This window comes from Somniosus microcephalus, chromosome 22, assembly GCF_052327205.1.
Source record: "Somniosus microcephalus isolate GS21.2 chromosome 22, FLI_Smic_1.0, whole genome shotgun sequence".
NCBI classification, from domain to species: Eukaryota; Metazoa; Chordata; class Chondrichthyes; order Squaliformes; family Somniosidae; genus Somniosus; species Somniosus microcephalus.
This window is the reverse complement of record NC_141008.1, coordinates 44,985,229-45,004,893: the sequence shown is the minus strand read 5'-3', so window position 1 is coordinate 45,004,893 and position 19,665 is coordinate 44,985,229. Positions and strand designations below refer to the sequence as shown.

Here is a 19,665-nt window from a genome sequence, read left to right as displayed (position 1 = left end):
CCCCAGTCTCTCTCTCTCTCTCTCTCTATCTCCCCATTCTCTCTCTCTCCCCAGTCTCTCTCCTCTCTCTCCCCCCAGTCTCTCTCTCTCACACTCCCAATCTCTCTCGCTCACACTCCCAATCTCTCTCTCTCTCTCACTCCCAATCTCTCTCTCTCTCACACTCCCAATCTCTCTCTCTCTCTCACTCCCAGTCTCTCTCTCTCACACTCCCAGTCTCTCTCTCTCACACTCCCAATCTCTCTCACACTCCCAATCTCTCTCTCACACTCCCAATCTCTCTCTCACACTCCCAATCTCTCTCTCTCTCTCTCTCTCACAATCTCTCTCTCTCTCTCTCACAATCTCTCTCTCTCAATTCAAATTCAAATTCAAATGCTTTATTGGCATGAAAGTTTACAGAGAACCATATTGCCAAAGCTTACATAGCAAAAAGGTACATTTTCAAACATTCTGTAGGTGTCAATCGATTTGACATTTGTTGGGTACATACAATATTACTTTTAAACAATATTAATTTTAAACAGTCTTTGTACTTCTCTCTCTCACACTCCCAGTCTCTCTCTCTCACACATTCCCAGTCTCTCTCTCACTCCCAATCTCTCTCTCTCACACTCCCAGTCTCTCTCTCACACTCCCAGTCTCTCTCTCTCACTCCCAATCTCTCTCTCTCTCTCTCTCACACATCCCCAGTCTCTCTCTCACACTCCCAATCTCTCTCTCTCTCACACACTCCCAATCTCTCTCTCACACTCCCAATCTCTCTCTCACACTCCCAATCTCTCTCTCACACTCCCAATCTCTCTCTCACTCCCAATCTCTCTCACACTCCCAGTCTCTCTTTCTCACACACCCCCAGTCTCTCTCTCTCACATTCCCAATCTCTCTCTCTCTCACTCCCAATCTCTCTCTCTCTCACACTCCCAATCTCTCTCTCTCACTCCCAATCTCTCTCTCTCTCCTTCCCTCTCTCTCTCTCCTTCCCTCTCTTTCTCTCTCCTTCCCTCTCTCTCCTTCCCTATCTCTCTCTCCTTCCATCTCTCTCTCTTTCCTTCCATCTCTCTCTCTCTCTCCTTCCCCCTCTCTCTCTCTCTCTCTCCTCTCTCTCCTTCCCTCTCTCTCTCTCTCTCCTTCCCTCTCTCTCTTCCCCCAGTCGCTCCCTCTCTCTCTTCCAACAACAACATGCCCTCAAAATGCCTCGGCACCGCCGGGCTCCCCCAGCTAGTATATAAATAAATGACCTGGCTATTGGAATAGAGTAGAATTTCCAAATTTGCCAATGACACCAAACTTGGGAGTGTGGCAAACAGTGATGATGATATTAGTCGACTGCAACAGGACAGAGAAAGGCTCGCAGAATGGGCAGGCAAGTGGCAGAGGGAATTTAATACAGAGACATGTGAGGTGATGCATTTTGGCAGAAGGAACAGGGAGAGGCAATTCTTCTTCTTAGGCAGTCCCTCGGAACCGAGGATGACTTGCTTCCACACTAAAAATGAGTTCTCAGGTGACTGATGAGTCCAATGCGGGACCTACAGTCTCTGTCACAGGTGGGGCAGACGGTGGTTGAAGGGGCAGGTGGGTGGGGTGCTTGGGTTGACGTGCGCTCCTTCCGCTGTTTGCGCTTGAAAGGGTGGAAGATGCCTGTGCGTGAATTCTTCTGTTGCACACCAGCTACCACACAGGCTTGACAGAGCAAGGTCTTGGTCCAATGGCAAGGGGATCCGAGACGATTGGAGACCAGGCTCTGCTACATCGGCCTAGCACACACACACAAACATACTCCTACTGTCCTCCTCCCTCCTTCCCGCAGGTCCTCTCTGCCTGGGTTTCATTGGCTGCAGTGAGGTTATCCCGACCCCGCTGCTGGTCCACACTGCTCCGCCACTCCTGGGCCTCGACCTCACCGCTGGGCTCGTCCTCGTTCTTGGGCCTCGCTCCTAGGTCCCGTCCTCGTTCCTGGGCCTCGACCTCGCTCCTGGGTCCCAATATACACTTAATGGCACAGTTTTAAAGAGTGTGCAGGGACAGAGGGACCTGGGAGTTAATGTGCATAGGCCCCTGAAGGTGGTGGGACATATTGAGAGAGTGGTTAGCAAAGCATATGGGATCTTGGGCTTCATAAATAGAGGTATTGAGTACAAAGTAGAGAAGTTATGCTGAACCTTTATAAAGCGCTGGTTAGGCCACAGCTGGAGTATTGCATCCAGTTCTGGTCACCACACTTTAGGAAGGATGTGAAGGCCCTTGAAAGGGTACAGAGGAGATTTACCAGAATGGTTCCGGGGATGGGGGATCTTAGCTACAAGGACAGGCTGGATAAACTGAATTTGTTTTCATTAGAGCAAAGGAGGTTGAGGGGTGATTTGAAAGAGGTGTACAAGATTATAACGAGTTTGGATAGGCTAGACGGGGAAAGGCTGTTCCCACTAGTTGATAGTACAAGGACTAGGGGACACTGATTTAAGGTTTTGGGCAAGAGATACAGGGGGGACATGAGGAAAAACTTTTTTATGCAGCGGGTGGCGATTACCTGGAATTCGCTGCCGACGGAAGTGGTGGAAGCGGAGACACTCAATGTTTTCAAGGGGAGACTGGATAGGCACTTGAAGGAAATAAACTTGCAGGGCTACGGGGATAGAGCGGGGGAATGGGACTGACTGGATTGCTCTACAGAGAGCAGGCACGGACTTGATGGGCCGAATGGCCTCCTTCTGTGCCGTTATGACTCCATGGCCTAGAAATTCGGTGGGCTGTGCCACCAGTTAGCACCTAAAGAGGGCACTCAGTGGCTTTAGCGCCACTGGCCATGCCTCCCGCGATATTTAGCTGGGGCGCTAATGGCGGCGTTAGCCTGTTGCGCTGCGCCGCCACCGATGATGTCATCGGTGTGCGCAGCGCCCCGCTCTCGATATTCGGTAGCGCCCGCCTCTGTAGCGCCGTTCGCAAATCGCGCCCAGTTCACGGGGCCTACCTGTGGCGGCAGTGGCGCAAATTAAGTTGGAGGTGCGGGGCAGCCGTTTTTTTTGGCGGCCACCTGCCAGCACCTCCGTCCCTGGCCTCCTGATCTCCCCCCGCGGCAGTGCCGGCTGTTTTCCGAGAGCCCGGCGCTTCTCCTCGGTGCCAGGTTCTTTTGCCGGCACTCGCGATCGCTCATCGCGCTGGTGCAGGCCCCTCCCCCTTAAGAATGGGAGGAAGGCCTGCAGTACCGCAGCGCGCCGTGCCGCAGCGTGTGGCGCTGCAGCACGTTGCGCTGCGATATTCAGTTTCAGCGCCCTAAGAGGGATGCGGAGCGCCTCGAGCCTCGCCCCGTGTCCCTCTTGGGGCGTTCAAGCTGAATTTCCGGCGGTCGCAACTGCTCCGATCGCTGCGCTAATTCCGGCGCCCAGGCGAGCTTGGCGCCCCGTTTACGGCTCCACCAAATTTCTCCCCCTATGACTTTACTCTGTATCTAACCCGTGCTGTACCTGCCCCGGGAGTGTTTGATGGGACAGTGTAGAGGGAGCTTTACTCTGTATCTAACCCGTGCTGTACCTGCCATGGGAGTGTTTGATGGGACAGTGTAGAGGGAGCTTTACTCTGTATCTAACCCGTGCTGTACCTGCCCCGGGAGTGTTTGATGGGACAGTGTAGAGGGAGCTTTACTCTGTATCTAACCCGTGCTGTACCTGCCCCGGGAGTGTTTGATGGGACAGTGTAGAGGGAGCTTTACTCTGTATCTAACCCGTGCTGTACCTGCCCTGGGAGTGTTTGATGGGACAGTGTAGAGGGAGCTTGACTCTGTATCTAACCCGTGCTGTACCTGCCCTGGAGTGTTTGATGGGACAGTGTAGAGGGAGCTTTACTCTGTATCTAACCCGTGCTGTACCTGCCCTGGGACTGTTTGATGGGACAGTGTAGAGGGAGCTTTACTCTGTATCTAACCCGTGCTGTACCTGCCCTGGGAGTGTTTGATGGGACAGTGTAGAGGGAGCTTGACTCTGTATCTAACCCGTGCTGTACCTGCCCTGGGAGTGTTTGATGGGACAGTGTAGAGGGAGCTTGACTCTGTATCTAACACTGTGATAGCTCTACCCTTTTCGCTGCAGGTAACCCATCCACTGGTACACTGTGCGAGGAGTCACTGTCAGAAGGAAGTAAATACAGCGGCCAGGAATTTTAGAGAACTGTGGTCACCTGTCACCATGGTAACCAAAGGATTACTTTACCTGAAAGGAGGCGTCAGTCTGTGGGTCTTTCTGCGATGTCATTCGTCTGTCTGTCCACAAGTTCCAGGAATAAAAATTTCGTAATACAACAGGCTTGGCTTGCTCCCTCCAGAGAGCATTCAGGCACCCACATACGAACACTGACACTTACACAGCACGCAGTGATTCCGATTGTGTCAGCCATCTCACTACCAGTTATTTAATGAGACTCAAAAACTGGTGCATTTCTACAAACATCACGAAGCCCCTTACTGTGAGGAGTCTGTGGTGCCAGGCTAGTCTCCCACTCCTCTATCCGATGTAGATGAGAAGGTGCCTGGGGGAGGGGGTGAATGGTGTGGGTGATTTCTCCTCGGATTACCTCAGGTGCCCAGTGCTGTGATCCAGAGACGTTTGGTGCCACAGATTGAGGCTCGGCTTACTCTGGTGACTATTAGTGGGACACGGCACTTTGGCTGAGCAGAGTCTGCAGGCAGGATCTCATGTCGCTCAGCTCTATCACCATCCCATGCTCAGTGCCACAGTGCACGGAGAGAAGGCGCTCCGCCTGTTCAATCACACTTAATGCTTCATCTACGGCACACCTGGAAACGAGAGGGAGAGAGAGTCAGGCAGGGCGGGCTGGAGACAGTGGGGGGTGGAGAGCAGAGGCTGCCTCCCGTTACCCCGCCCTCTCCCCGTTCCCCCGCCCTCTCCCCCGTTCCCCCGCCCTCTCCCCCCGTTCCCCCGCCCTCTCCCCCGTTCCCCCGCCCTCTCCCCCGTTCCCCCCGCCCTCTCCCCCGTTCCCCCGCCCTCTCCCCCGTTCCCCCGTCCTCTCCCCCGTTCCCGCTCCGCCCTCTTCTCCGTTGCCCCGCCCTCTCCCCCCGTTCCCCCGCCCTCTCCCCCCGTTCCCCCGCGCTCTCCCCCGTTCCCCCGCGCTCTCCCCCGTTCCCCCGCGCTCTCCCCCCGTTCCCCCGCCCTCTCCCCCGTTCCCCCGCCCTCTCCCCCCGTTCCCCCGCACTCTCCCCCCGTTCCCCCGCGCCCTCTCCCCCCGTTCCCCCGCCCTCTCCCCCGTTCCCCCCGCGCTCTCCCCCCGTTCCCCCGCGCCCTCTCCCCCGTCCTCTCCCCCGTTCCCCTGCACTTTCCCCCCGTTCCCCCGCCCTCTCCCCGTTCCCCCGCGCTCTCCCCGTTCCCCCGCGCTCTCTCCCGTTCCCCCGCGCTCTCCCCCGCCCCGTTCCCCGCGCTCTCCCCCCGTTGCCCCGCGCTCTCCCCCCGTTGCCCCGCGCTCTCCCCGTTCCCCCGCGCTCTCCCCCCATTCCCCCGCCCTCTCCCCCGTTCCCCCGCCCTCTCCCCCCATTCCCCCGCCCTCTCCCCCCATTCACCCGCCCTCTCCCCCGTTCCCCCGCCCTCGCCCCCATTCCCCCGCCCTCTCCCCCGTTCCCCCGCCCTCTCCCCCCGTTCCCCCGCGCTTTGCCCCGTGCTGTCCCCGTTGCCCCCCGCTCCCCCCGTTGCCCCGCGCTCTCCCCCTGTTGCCCCGCCCTCTCCCCCATTCCCGCACCTTCTCCCCCCATTTCCCTGCACTCTCCCCCTGTTCCCCCGCGCTCTCCCCCCGTTGCCCAGCAGTCTGCTGACCCCCCCAACCTCCCCATTACCCGGGACCGTGACGTCTGCGTTACCCGTTGAAGAGAATCTGTGCCAGTTTGAAGAGCTGCTCGCCCAGTTCCACACTCCGGGAGCCATACTGAACCTCCACAATATCCCTGCTCTTCTTCAGATGCCTGGCAGCAGCCGTCCAATTACCTGCAGGCACAACAGAATTCAGCGAAGATTGGCCCAATCAGCTGGATCAGACCCGCGTCTGCTCACCCAGCCCGTCTGGGTTTGGAGACTGACATGGCAATCAGTAGGACAGAGCTTACCTTGAGAAGCGTAAATCTGTGCCCTCGCAGGCGGTGCTGGTCAGAGAGACGGGACCGAGCTTCCCGCCGACACTCGCGGAGCAGTCGAAGAGCCTCATCTGAAAGAAGAAAGAGAACCAGTAAATCAATCCCATCCGGATCAGAGACTCCGCAATAAAACCAATCCCATCCGGATCAGAGACTCCGCAATAAAACCAATCCCATCCGGATGTCTGGCACACTTCTCATTGGTTAATGCTCTGTACCACCGCCGACCCATCAATCAGGTATTGATTACCATATCGACATGCCCATCGATGAGGTATTGATCACCATACCCACATGCCCATCGATCAGGTATTGATCACCATAACCACATGCCCATCGATCAAGTATTGATCACCATACCCACATGCCCATCGATCAGGTATTGATCACTATAACCACATGCCCATCGATCAGGTATTGATCACCGTATCCACATGCCCATCGATCAGGTATTGATCACCATAACCACATGCCCATTGATCAAGTATTGATCACCATACCCACATGCCCATCGATCAGGTATTGATCACTATAACCACATGCCCATCGATCAGATATTGATCACCATAACCACATGCCCATCGATCAGGTATTGATCACCGTATCCACATGCCCATCGATCAGGTATTGATCACCATATCGACATGCCCATCGATCAGGTATTGATCACCATACCCACATGCCCATCGATCAGGTATTGATCACCATATCGACATGCCCATCGATCAGGTATTGATCACCATACCCACATGCCCATCGATCAGGTATGGATCACCGTATCCACCTGCCCATCGATCAAGTATTGATCACCATACCTGGCTGCCCATCGATCAGGGCGCTGGCCACACACAGCTGGCTTCTCATTTCTTCCACCTGTTGAAAGAGGGACTGCTTGGAGACCATGTGACCACAGGAGTGGTTTGAGCATGTGCAGTGAGCCTCCACCGAATCCTGCAGAGACCCAGAACAGATCAAAGTAAATAACTGTAATTGGAAAGGTTACACCACAAGGAACCGTTAAATGCAACGGGTGTAAGAAATTAAAGACCCGGGCTGCACGTCTGATGCCGAGTGAATGATCCCACCCAGGCTGTTGCTGCAAATGGACTCAGTGCCCTGGGCTAGAGAGGGGACAATCAGCCATGGATCCCACCAATGGTTGTTAGAAAGTGCTTGTGTTTACACTTTGGGTAAGAATAGGAATGAGTCATAGAGTCATAACGGCACAGAAGGAGGCCATTCGGCCCATCGAGTCCGTGCCGGCTCTCTGTACAGCAAGCCAATCAGTCCCATTCCCCCGCTCTATCCCCGTAGCCCTGCAAGTTTATTTCCCTCAAGTGCCGATCCAGTCTCCCCTTGAAAACATTGAGTGTCTCCGCTTCCACCACTTCCGTCAGCAGCGAGTTCCAGGTCCTCACCACTCGCTGCGTAAAAAAGTTTTTCCTCACATCCCCCCTGTATCTCTTGCCCAAAATCTTATATCTGTGTCCCCTAGTCCTTGTACCATCAACTAATGGGAACACCCTTTCCCCGTCTAGCCTATCCAGACTCGTCATAATCTTGTACACCTCTATCAAATCACCCCTCAACCTCCTTTGCTCTAATGAAAACAAATCCAGCTTCCAAGGCCGAGTTCCCTGTAGGAAGTCATTGTCTAGGGCCATGTGTAATGATTCGCCACTCGGGCGGCTGTGGAGGAGAGGAGGGGCAAGAGAAATGGATAGAGAATGTGAAAATGAATAACTATAAGGCCACCCACCCAACATAGATTAACCCCCCGCAGCCAGCTACCCATGTTGCACTCACCTTTAAAGTGGCCCCACAGCGACAGCAAAGTAACTGGCTGAGCACGGAGTCGGTTCCAGCTCCCTCCTCCTCCTCGCGAACACACGCAGTACACCGACACCAGAAGAAATACTGTGTCCTCAGAGCCCGCTGCCGTTCCTTCACTGCCATCCGGCTCCAGTGTGGGCCTGGATACAGCCAGAGACAAGGTTCAATCCAACAAACTGCACCGGGGGCGCTGGGGGAGAGAGATACAGAGAGAGAGAGAGGGAGAGGGACAGGGACAGGGAGAGAGAGAGGGAGGGAAGGGGAGAGACAGAGAGAGAGAGGGGGACAGGGAGAGAGAGAAAGAGGGAGGGAGGGAAGGGGAGAGAGAGAGAGGGAGGGAAGGGGAGAGAGGGAGGGAAGGGGAGAGAGAGAGGGAGGGAAGGGGAGAGAGGGAGGGAAGGGGAGAGAGAGAGGGAGGGAAGGGGAGAGAGAGGGGGAGGGAAGGGGAGAGGGGGAGGGAAGGGGAGAGGGAGGGAAGGGGAGAGAGGGAGGGAAGGGGAGAGAGGGAGGGAAGGGGAGAGAGAGAGGGAGGGAAGGGGAGAGAGAGAGGGAGAGAGAGGGGGAGGGAAGGGGAGAGAGAGAGGGAAGCAAGGGGAGAGAGGGGGGAGGGAAGGGGAGAGAGGGAGACGGAAGAGAGGGAGACGGAAGAGAGGGAGACGGAAGAGCGGGAGACGGAGAGGGAGACAGAGGGAGACAGGGAGAGGGAGACAGGGAGAGGGAGACAGGGAGAGGGAGAAGGAAACAGAGGGAGAAGGAGACAGAGGGAGAAGGAGACAGAGGGAGAAGGAGACAGAGGGAGAAGGAGACAGAGGGAGAAGGAGACAGAGGGAGAAGGAGACAGAGGGAGAAGGAGACAGAGGGTGGGAGAGGGAGACAGAGAGGGAGCTGAATATTGGGGTTACCGTAGCAATGCAGCACTTCCTGTCCTGCTGGGATGAGCTGGGAGGCTCTCACGGTGACGGTTGTGTTGCGGAATGTGACGCTGGTGTTGGGTTGACAGGAGTGGTTGAGCAGACTGACCCCGGAGTAGAGGGCAGTCGCGATCCTGACCTGCTCCCTCTCCGCCACGTGGGAATGTCCGACTCCTGCAACAAGAACAAGTCGCTGAACCCGAGGATCCTGAGCAGCAGGAAATATCCTCACCGAAACACCCGAGGTGGAACCTGAGGCACCGCACACGGGATCGCCCCACTGCACACGGGATCGCCCCCCTGCACATGGGATCGCGCACCCCCGCACACGGGATCGCCCCCCCCCACACATGGGATCGCCTCCCCCACACGGGATCGCCCCCCCACACGGGATCGCCCCCCCCGCACAAGGGATCGACCTCCCTGCACACGGGATCGACCACCCCGGCACATGGGATCGACCCCCCTGCACACGGGATCGACCCCCCCCGCACACGGGATCGGGCCCCCCGCGCACTGGACAGGGATCAACGTGAAATCTCAGGCTGATTTTTGCACCTCCCAGGCCCAGGGCACTGAGGGTAATTACTGCCCTGAGTCGCTGCTCCAATTGACAGCTGCTGATTCAACACCCAGTGGAGCCGGAGCTTGGGCCTCCTGGCCTGTGGAGCTCAGTACCACAGCGGCGGTGTACAGTCCCACTGAGCCACCCTCGGTCCCACTGCGGGGGGTCACTGCTCCCGGACCCCGGCACACCCCACACGGACCCCGGTACTTACCCGAGTCTCGGAGTGCGGTGATAGCATGAGCGTTACACTCCAGCTGTAGCAGGTGTCGGAGCATAGCCACTCCTAGCGTCCTCAGCCTCCGGCCCTTGGCACTGCCCACTTCCAGCTCTGGCCTCTCACCCACGACCTGCGGCTCCAGCCCCCTTCTCCTGATCTCCCGGCACACAGCAGCTGCGGTGAAAGCACAGAGGAAGCGGTGCTCAGGCTGCTGCTGCTCAGTGTGGGTCAGGAGGCTGTGGATTGTCTGGTAACGGCTCTGCCCAACCCAGGGCTTCCTGGCACCAGCCCCCGAATGCCCTTCGTTTGCGGAAGAACATCCCGCCCCAGGCTTGTGGTTTGGGCTCTCCCTCTCGCTCCATTCCTCACTCGGGCCTCCGTCAGTTCCGCTGTCCAGCCTCTCCACTCTCTCCACTTCCTGCACGCCTGCGACCAGGACTGTGCGGAGGGCGAGTTGGGTGAAAGTGCCCAGTGCCAGCAGCAGCCCCCCAAGGGAGCAGTCCAGCCAGTGGTAGCGATCCCAGGCCTGCTGCCGGCACAGCTTGCTGCAGTAACGGCTGAAGCTACAGCCCAGGCAGGGCAGGGGGAGTGCAGTCTGGCTCAGGCAGTGATGGCAGTAGAGATCCTCATTGGAGAGGCCAACCTTTCTCCTCCCCTCAGGAATCAACACAGCTGCAAACGCCTCCTCCTGCAGCACGACCTGCCCCAGCCTCAGGTCCTTGGTCGCTGCCCAATGGCGGCCCCGGGAAGCATCGGAATGCAAGGCAATGGAAGGAGACACTCCCCGTGGATCGCCGTCCTCCCCGGGGTCTGAGGTTTCGCTCCGTGCACAGGGGGGGCCTCCGGTTTTGGAGTGGGCCTCGATACTGGGCAAGGCTGTGGGTCGAGGGCTCTGTGCTCCTTTGTCACCACAGCTCTCTCTGCTCTGGGCAACACCGGCTCCCTCGGGCACTCCGAGGTTGTGTAAGCAGGCCGTGCGACGTGCCAGGACTTTGTGCTGTAGCTCCCGGGGGTAACCGTGCTCCTGAGCTCTCCCAATATCTGCTAAACATTCCTGGAGAATGAGAGAAAGGAAAGCGCGTCAGGTTCGTGACTCCCCAGGGACAGAACCCGCAGCCACCAGCTCAGCCTGATCCCCCTCACCTGACCTCCCATCAACCCCTCTTCCCATCGAACTCCGACCTCCCATTGATCTCGAACTCCGACCTCCCATCGATCCCTCACCCCAACCTCCCATCGACCCCTCACCCTGACCTCCCATCGACCCCTCAACCTGACCTCCCATCAACCCCTCAACCTGACCTCCCATCGACCCCGCAACCTGACCTCCCATCGCATGCCGAGCTCCTATTGACCCCTCACCCCAATCTCCTATCGAACCCCGACCTCCCATTGAACTTCTCACCCCGACCTCCCATCGGCCCTCACCCCCATCAACCCCTCACCCTGACCTCCCATTGACCCCTCACCCTGACCTCCCATCGACCCCTCATCCTGACCTCCCATTGACCCTTCACCCTGATCACCCATCGACCCCTCGAGGAAGGGGAGAAGGGAGAGGGAGGGGTGCAATGTGAGATCTGTAATGTGAAGGATGGCGGCGGATGCAACTTGCCTGGTAGCGTTGTAGGTAGTAGAGTGCCGCGGAGCGGTTGGCGTAGAGCAGAGCTGCCTCAGGGGAATCTGCGGCGCTGTGGCTGATGCCCTGAAAACAGAGAGACTTTGTAAGAGGGCATCGACCAAGCGGAACCCAGTGAGAGACACCCAGCGAGTTAGAGGCACCGACCGAGAGGCACCCAGCGAGCGAGAGGCACCGACCGAGAGGCACCCAGCGAGCGAGAGGCACCCAGCGAGCTAGAGGCACCCAGCGAGTTAGAGGCACCAACCGAGAGACACCCAGCGACCGAGAGGCACCCAGCGAGCGAGAGGCACCCAGCGAGCTAGAGGCACCCAGCGAGTTAGAGGCACCAACCGAGAGACACCCAGCGACCGAGAGGCACCCAGCGAGTTAGAGGCACCCACCCAGCGAGAGGCACCCAGCGAGTTAGAGGCACCCAGCGAGTTAGAGGCACCCAGCGAGTTAAGAGGCACCCAGCGAGCGAGAGGCACCCAGCGAGCGAGAGGCACCCAGCGAGTTAGAGGCACCCAGCAAGCGAGAGCGGTAAAGGCCCCCTCTCCAATCCGGATACCAGCTCGACTCTGAGGGTAGCTGGCTGTCCGAATGACCCCCTGGGTCGCTCGGTGACGTTCAGTAATCAGCGCTAGTGAGCAATGCACCCAAGGATGGGGGAATTCCTTGCAGCGATGGCCGAGAGACGCGTATTGCGCACCCGTGGAGTCAGCCCAGCGAATCAACAAGCGCTGAGCCGCACACTGGCCCAGTGCCGAAATGCCCAACATTGCCGATCGGCCAATTTACAGAGAAACACCATGTAGTTTGAGCAGCCACTGGAGGTTCCCTGTCCAATTCAGTGGGTGAGGGGAGATCAATAATATTAACGTAAGTAAAATAACAGTAATGAAGAAAATAATGGCACTAAAGAGTGACAAATCCCCAGGACTAGTTGAGAGTTTTAAGGCAAGTAGGTGAGAACATTGCAGATTCCCTAACTCTGATCTTCTAAAGTTCTCTCGATTCAGGAACTGTTCCTTTAAATTGGAAAATTGCACTTGTCACTCCGATATTTAAGAATGGCGAGAGAGGGAAACCAGGGAATTATAGACCAGTTAGCCTAACATCTGTTATCAGAAAATTGCCAGAGTCTATAATTAAGGATAGGGTGACTGAACACCTCGAAAATTTTCAGTTGATCAGAGATTTGTGAAAGGTAGGTCATGCCTGACAAACCTGATTGAATTTTTTGAGGAGGTGACTAAAGTAGTAGACAGGAATGTCTATGAATGTTATTTATATGGACCTCCAAAAGGCATTTGATAAAGTTCCACATAACAGACTGTTAACGAAGGTAGAAGCCCACGGAATTGAGGGCAAATTATTGACCAGGTTAGGAAATTGGCGAAGCGGCAGGAGACAGGCAGTAGGGATAATGGGTAGGTACTCAAATTGGCAGGATGTGACTTGTGGTGACCCGCAGGGATCTGTGTTGGGGCCTCAACTAGTCACAGAATGTATTAATGACTTAAATGATGGCATAGAAAGTCATATATCCAAATTTGCCAACAACACAAAGATAGGCGGCAGTGTAGGCAGTGTAGATAGAAGCATAAAATTACAGAGGGATATCGACAGATTAAGTGAATGGGCAAAACTGTGGCAAATGGATTTCAATGTAAACAAATGTGAGGTCATCCACTTTAGACCTAAAAAGGATAGAAGAGGGTACTTTCTAAATGGTGAAAAGATAAAAACAGTGGAGGTCCAAAGAGACTTGGGGGGTCCAGGTACATAAATCATTAAAATGTCATGAACAGGTACAGAATATAATCAAAAAGGCTAATGGAATGCTGGCCTTTATATCTAGAGGACTAGAATACAAGGGGGTAGAAGATATGCTCCAGCTATACAAAACCCTGGTTAGACCACACCTGGAGTACTGTGAGCAGTTCTGGGCACCACACCTTAGGAAGGATATATTGGCCTTGGAGGGAGTGCAGTGTAGGTTTACCAGAATGATACCCGGACTCCAGGGGTTAAGATAAGGAAGAGAGATTACACAAATTAGGGTTGTAAGGTTAAGGGGTGATCTGATCGAACTTTTCAGGATATTAAGGGGAACAGATAGGGTAGATAGAGAGAAACTATTTCCGCTGGTTGGGGAGTCTAGGACTAGGGGACGTAGCCTAAAAATTAGAGCCAGACCTTTCAGCAGTGAAGTCAGGAAACACTTCTACATGCAAAGGGTGGTAGAAGTTTGGAACTCTCTCTCGCAAATGGCAATTGATGCTAGTGTGGCAGAACCACTGAATGACTCTGGCTAACCGTATATAATTCTCTTTAACGATGTTCTAACACCAGCCTAAACCTGTACCATTGTGTTAGGCATTACTGTGTTTTGTATATAGAGTTTGCATGTACGGGGCGTGGCCCCTTTAAGAGCGCGGGAAAACGCGGGCAAACGCGATGACATCACGTCGCAAACCACGGGGCTGCCCAGGCAGTCCTCGTGGCATCTCCGTTGAGTAAAGACCTGTTTAATTGTTCTTATGTGTCGATCGCCGTTATTCGTTGGAATTCGTTAATTCCTACACTAGATCAATTGTTAATTTTAAATCGGAGATTGATAGCTTTTTGTTAACTAAAGGTATTAAGGGATATGGACCAACGGCGGGTATATGGAGTTAGATCGCAGATCAGTCTTGATCTTATTGAATGGCGGAACAGGCTCGAGGGGCTCAATGGCCTCCTCCTGCTCCTATGTTCTTATCCTGACTGTAAGACTCCGTTATTGAGTGACAGCAGTGGGCAAATATTTCCACATTATGGTCACCAATAGACTGAAGGGGGAGATTAGAAGAATGTTTTTACAGAGGATTGTCAGGACATGGAGTGTGGGGGAAACAGAATCTATAATCGCATCTAAAAGCAAAGTGGATTAATATGTGCAAAAGAAAAAATTAAGAGTCTGGGGACAGTGGAGGAGAAGGGGACGGAGGTGAGAACTTTCAGATAGGCAATGGGCCGAATGGCCTCACGCTGTGCTAAAACATTCTGATTGTGATTCAGTGCAGCACACCCCAGGACTGCCAGCCTGGGCTATGGGGCTCATGTCCTGGAATGGGGCTTGAACCCATAACCCGCTGACTCAGAGGCAAGAGTGCTACCAGCTGAGCCACGGCTGACAGGAATATTACAGAAGACCACAGTCAGGTAGCAATGGGCTGTCACAGCCATCGGTCACATAAACCACTGTCCATCCGGTGTCTGTAGGGGTCAGAGGTCAGGAGTCGGGGAGCAGGCCAGCAGTGTCTAACTGTACCTTTGAATACAAGGCCACAGCCTGAATGTAGTCCCTCGCTTTGAACTGCGCATTTCCCCGCTGCTTGAAGTCCAGCACAGCTCTGGGGTCCTTCTGTGTCTGCCACTGGGTGCTCAGCTTCTCCAAAACGGCCTCGTCTTCCGAGCTAGGCAGTAAAATAACCGTGTTAACTCTTTCAGCGCTGAGCACCCAACGCTACATTTAACTCAGTGTTGTGCAGTAGGAAGCACTGACCAGCCGCTGTTACTACAGCAACACCGGTTTAACCACAGCCACTTATTTCAGTGCAAAACGCCTCACACACAATCCAGGTAAATGTGCTTATCTTCTATGTTTCTGTAGGAACAGGGTACTGAATTTGGATGATAGCAAAATACTGCAGATGTTGGAAATCCGAAATAACAACAAAAAATGCTGGAAAAACTCAGCAGGCCTGGCAACGTCCGTGGAGAGAGAAACAGAGTCAACGTTTCAGGTCAAACGCTTGACAAAGGGTTTTGACCTGAAACGTTGACTATTTTCTCTCCACGGATGTTGCCTGGCCTGCTGAGTTTTTCCAGCATTTTCTGTTGTTATACTGAATTTGGATGATCAGCCATGATCTCATTGAATGGCGGAGCAGGCTCGAGGGGCCGAATGGCCTACTCCTGCTCCTATCTTCCATGTTTCACACCTGGACACATCAACCCATTCCTCACCAGGGGAGTAAACCAGCCACATCATTCAAAACACATCCATCATCAGAGCCCCAGGCCCCGCCCCGCCCCCGACACCGGGCCCCGCCCCTCCGGCACCCAGCCCCGCCCCTCCGGCACCCAGCCCCGCCCCCAGACACCAGGTCCCACCCGCCAGACACCAGGCCCCGCCCCCCGACCCTCAGACACCAGGTCCCCCCCGGCCCCGCCCCCCCGACCCCGCCCCCCGACACCAGGTCCCGCCCCGACACCAGGCCCCGCCCCTCAGACACCAGGTCCCGCCCATTCCACCCACACCCCGCCCCCTCGGGCCTGTTGCCGGGTGACGGGCTCTCGGGCCTGGCCCCTGCGGTCACTCACTCGAGCTGCAGCCGGCAGAAGACGAACATGTCGCCGAGGTGGGTGAGGGAGTGGAAGCGCCGGCGCTCGGGTCCCGGGACAGCCCGCCACCTCAGGCCGCTGATCTGCAGCCACTCGGCCGCAGGGCCCTGCATCCTGGCCCCGGCCCCCGGCCCGCAGACACCCGCCGCCTGGTCCGGCCCGGTTGGGTCCGACTGACAGCCGCCGCGGCCAATCGCGGCCAGCGCCGCCCATGTGTCGGGTGCTTTGTCTGATTGGCCGCTCCGCTCACCGGATCACAGGGCCCAGAAACAGGCCATTCGGCCCAACGATGCTCCACTCAAGCCTCCTCCCGTCTTTCCTCATCTAAGTCTATCAGTATAACCCTCTCTTCCCTTCTCCCTCATATGCTTATTTAGCCTCCCCTTAAATGTATCCATATTATTCGCTTCACCCACTCCCTGTGGTAGCGAGTTCCACATTGTCACCACTTTCTGGGTAAAGAAATTTCTCCTGAATTCCCTTTGGATTTCTTTGTGACTATCTTATATTGATGGCCCTTAGTTATGCTCTTCCCCACAAGTGGAAACACTCTCTCTGTAAAACCTTTCATAAGCTTGGGCCCCAGCTATTCACAATCTGTATCAATGATTTGGGTGAGGGGACTAAATGTAACATTTCCAAATTTGCTGATGACACAAAGGCCCAAGACCGCACAAAGTGGAGGAGAAGCATCCGGGAAGGCGCCGAACACCTTGAGTCTCTTCGCCAGGAGCAAGCGGAAGCCAAGCGTAGGCAGCGCACGTCAACCCAAGCACCCCACCCACCCGCCCCTTTAACCACCGTCTGCCCCACCTGTGACAGAGACTGTAGGTCCCGCATTGGACTCATCAGTCACCTGCAAACTCATTTTTAATGTGGAAGCAAGTCATCCTCGGTTCCGAGGGACTGCCTAAGAAGAGGTGGCAGTGTCCGTTGCAAAGAGGCTTCAAGGGGGATCTCGACAGGCTCAGTGAGTGGGCGAGAACATGGCAGATGTATTATAATGTGGATAAATGTGAAGTTATCTACTTTGGTAGAAAAAAAAGCAAGAGTATTTCCTAAATGGTGAAAGATTGGGAAATGCAGATGCTCAAAGGGACCTGGTTGTCCTTGTACATGAGTCACTGAAAGTGAATGTGCAGGTGCAGCAAGCCATTAGGAATGAGAGGGGATCTCATTGAAACATACAAGATTATTACAGGGCTTGATAGGGTGGATGCTGGGAGAATGTTTCCCTTGGCTGGGTAGTCTAGAACCAGGGGCCACAGCCTCAGGATAAAGGTAGGTCATTCAGGACTGAGATGAGAAGAAATTTCTTCACACAGAGGGTGGTGAATCTTTGGAATTCTCTACCCCAGAGGGCTGTGGAGGCTCAGTCATTGGGTATATTCAAAACAGAAGTCGATAGATTTCTGACTAGTAAGGGCATCAAGGGATATGACGATAGGGCCGGTGAAAGGAATTGAGGCAGAAGATCAGCCATAATCTCATTGAATGGTGGAGCAGGCTCAAAGGGCCGAATGGCCGACTCCTGCTCCTATTTCTTATAATTTTAAAGACCTCTATTAGGTCACCCCCTCAGCCTTGTCTTTTCAAGAGAAAAGAGACCCAGCCTGTTTATCCTTTCCTGATATGAATACCCTCGCATTTCTGGTGTCATCCTTGTAAATCTTCTCTGCACCCTCTCCAGTGCCTCTATATCCTTTTTATAATGGTGACCAGAATTGTACGCAGTACTCCAAGTGTGGTCTAACCAAGGTTCGATACAGGTTTAGCATAACTTCCCTACTTTTCAATTCTGTCCCCCTAGAAATAAACCCTAGTGCTTGGTTTGCTTTTTTTTATGGTCTTATTAGCCTGTGTCGCTACTTTTACTGATTTATACTCCGAGATCCCTTTGCTCTTCTACCCCATTTAGATTCTTATTTTCCAAGTAATAAGCGACCTCATTATATTTCTTACCAAAATGTAATACCTCACATTTATCTGTGTTGAATTTCATTCGCCAATTATATGCCCATTCTGCAAGTTTATTAATGTCCTCCTGTAATTTGTTGCAGTTTTCACTATCCCTCCCAATCTGGTGTCATCCACAAATTTAGAAATTGTGTTTTTGAATCCAAAATTGAAATCGTTAATATAAATTGTGAACAACATTGGTCCCAGCACTGATCCTTGTAGGACCCCACTTTCCACCTTCTGTCACTCGGAGTAGCTACTCGTTCTCTCTGCTTTCAGTCTTGAAGCCAGCTAGCTGTTCCTTCTGCTACTTGTCCCCTTACTCCGCATGCTCTGACCTTATTCATTAGTCTATTATCTGGTACCTTATCGAAGGCCTTTTGGAAATCTAGATAAATTATATCTACCGCATTGCCCTTATCTACACTCTCTATTACCTCTTCAAAGAATTCAATGAGGTTGGTCAAGCAAGACTTTCCCTTTTGAAATCCATGCTGACTATTCATTATATTATTTTTGGTTTCTAGATGTTCTTCTATTTTTTCCTTTAGTAGGGATTCCATTATTTTTCCTACCACCGATATTAAGCTGACTGGTCTATAGCTCCCTGAACATGTTCTATCTCCTTTCTTAAATATAGGTATTAAGTTAGCTATCCGCCAGTCCTTTGGCACTACACCTTTTTCTAACAAATTATTAAGTATGTGTAATAGCACCTCTGCTATCTCTTCCCTAGATTCCTTTTAAAATGCGCGGATGAAATCCATCCGGACTAGGGCTTTTATCCTCTGAGTTTGATTAGTTTATTTAATATTTCTCTTATTTTAAATGCGGTTATATCATTTCTAATCTCATCTTCTGATATCATGTCCACCTGATCTGTCCCCTGGTAAATACTGAAGCAAAGTAATTATTTAATATTTCTGCCATTTCGCTATCGCTGCCTGTAATTTTATCCTGACCGTCCCTTAGTGGTCCTATTCCCATCCCGACTTTCCTTTTATTATTTATGTGCCTGTAAAATATTTTACTAATTTGTTTAATGTTCCTTGATAATTTAATTTCATTGTTCCTCTTTGCCTTTCTAATTGTTTTTTGACTTCTCTCTAATCTTTTCGTATTCTCCCTTGTTATGCTCTCCCCTGCTGTCCATGTATTTAATGTATGCCTCTTTTCCGTCTTTCAGATGAGACGTTAAACCGAGGCCCCCCTCTGCTCTCTCAAGTGAATGTAAAAGATCCCTTGGCACTATTTCGAAGAAGAGCAGGGGAGTTCTCCCCGGTGTCATGGCCAATGTTTAACCCTCAATCAACAGAACACAAACCGATTATCTGGTCAATATCACATTGCTGTTTGTGGGAGCTTGCTGTGCGCAATTTGGCTGCAGCATTTTCTACATTACAACAGTGACTACACTTGAAAAGTACTTCATTGGCTGTAAAGCACTTTGAGATGTCCGGTGGTTGTGAAAGGCGCTATAGAAATCCAAGTCTTTCTTTCCCTCAATTTTTCCCTCATGTCTTTATTCATCCACGGTATCTCATTAGTGTTTAGCTGCTTCTTGTTTTTTAGCGGAATATATTTTTCCTGGACTCTGTTGAACACCGATTTAAATGTTTCCCATTGCTGTTCTATATCATTGTTCATGAGTATTGTCCATTTTATTTTCCTAAGTTATATCTTCTGCCCCTCAAAATCAGCTTTTCTCCAATCTATTACCATGGTCTTCGTCATACTTAGGTCCTTCTCAATTATTATCTTAAAGCATTTTATATTATGGTCACTATTGCCTAGCTGTTCCGTTACTTTTACTTCTCTTATCTGCGCTGGTTCATTCCCCAGCTTGTGGCTGGTCAGCGATTTTTTTCGGGAAGAGACACTGCCCATCCCCAGGAACCAGCTGGGCTGTCGGGGAGCAGGGATTCCCGCATTGGGCGGGGATTCAGGGACAAGCTTCGGCTCTTTTTATAATTAAGCGATGCAGCAATAACAATCAATGCGAAAATAAAATATTTATAAAAACTCTGCATA

General features: G+C 53.2%; 2 protein-coding genes across 3 annotated transcripts in view; one reads left to right on the top strand and one right to left on the bottom strand.

The window, feature by feature from the left end:
• The window catches only part of LOC147102238 (kinesin-like protein KIF12), a 47,695-nt gene extending 43,398 nt beyond the window's left edge, over positions 1-4,297 (top strand). The window contains exon 18 of one of the 2 annotated variants that reach the window (XM_085964587.1): positions 4,089-4,297. In XM_085964587.1, the coding sequence (XP_085820713.1) occupies positions 4,089-4,162 (74 nt within the window). In that variant the 3' untranslated portion in view covers positions 4,163-4,297. The remainder of the gene's footprint in view (positions 1-4,088) is intronic. The other variant, XM_085964588.1, reaches the window with a different exon arrangement.
• A 76-nt stretch (positions 4,298-4,373) lies between these two features.
• smyd4 (SET and MYND domain containing 4) lies at positions 4,374-19,521 on the bottom strand. The gene is given in 12 exon segments (XM_085965105.1): positions 4,374-4,792; positions 5,864-5,987; positions 6,107-6,127; positions 6,130-6,204; positions 6,949-7,084; positions 7,940-8,106; positions 8,869-9,051; positions 9,657-10,716; positions 11,278-11,367; positions 14,600-14,744; positions 15,655-15,920; positions 19,441-19,521. Coding segments are annotated over 12 exon segments (2,499 nt in total). The 3' UTR covers positions 4,374-4,641.
• Positions 19,522-19,665: the final 144 nt, after the last annotated feature.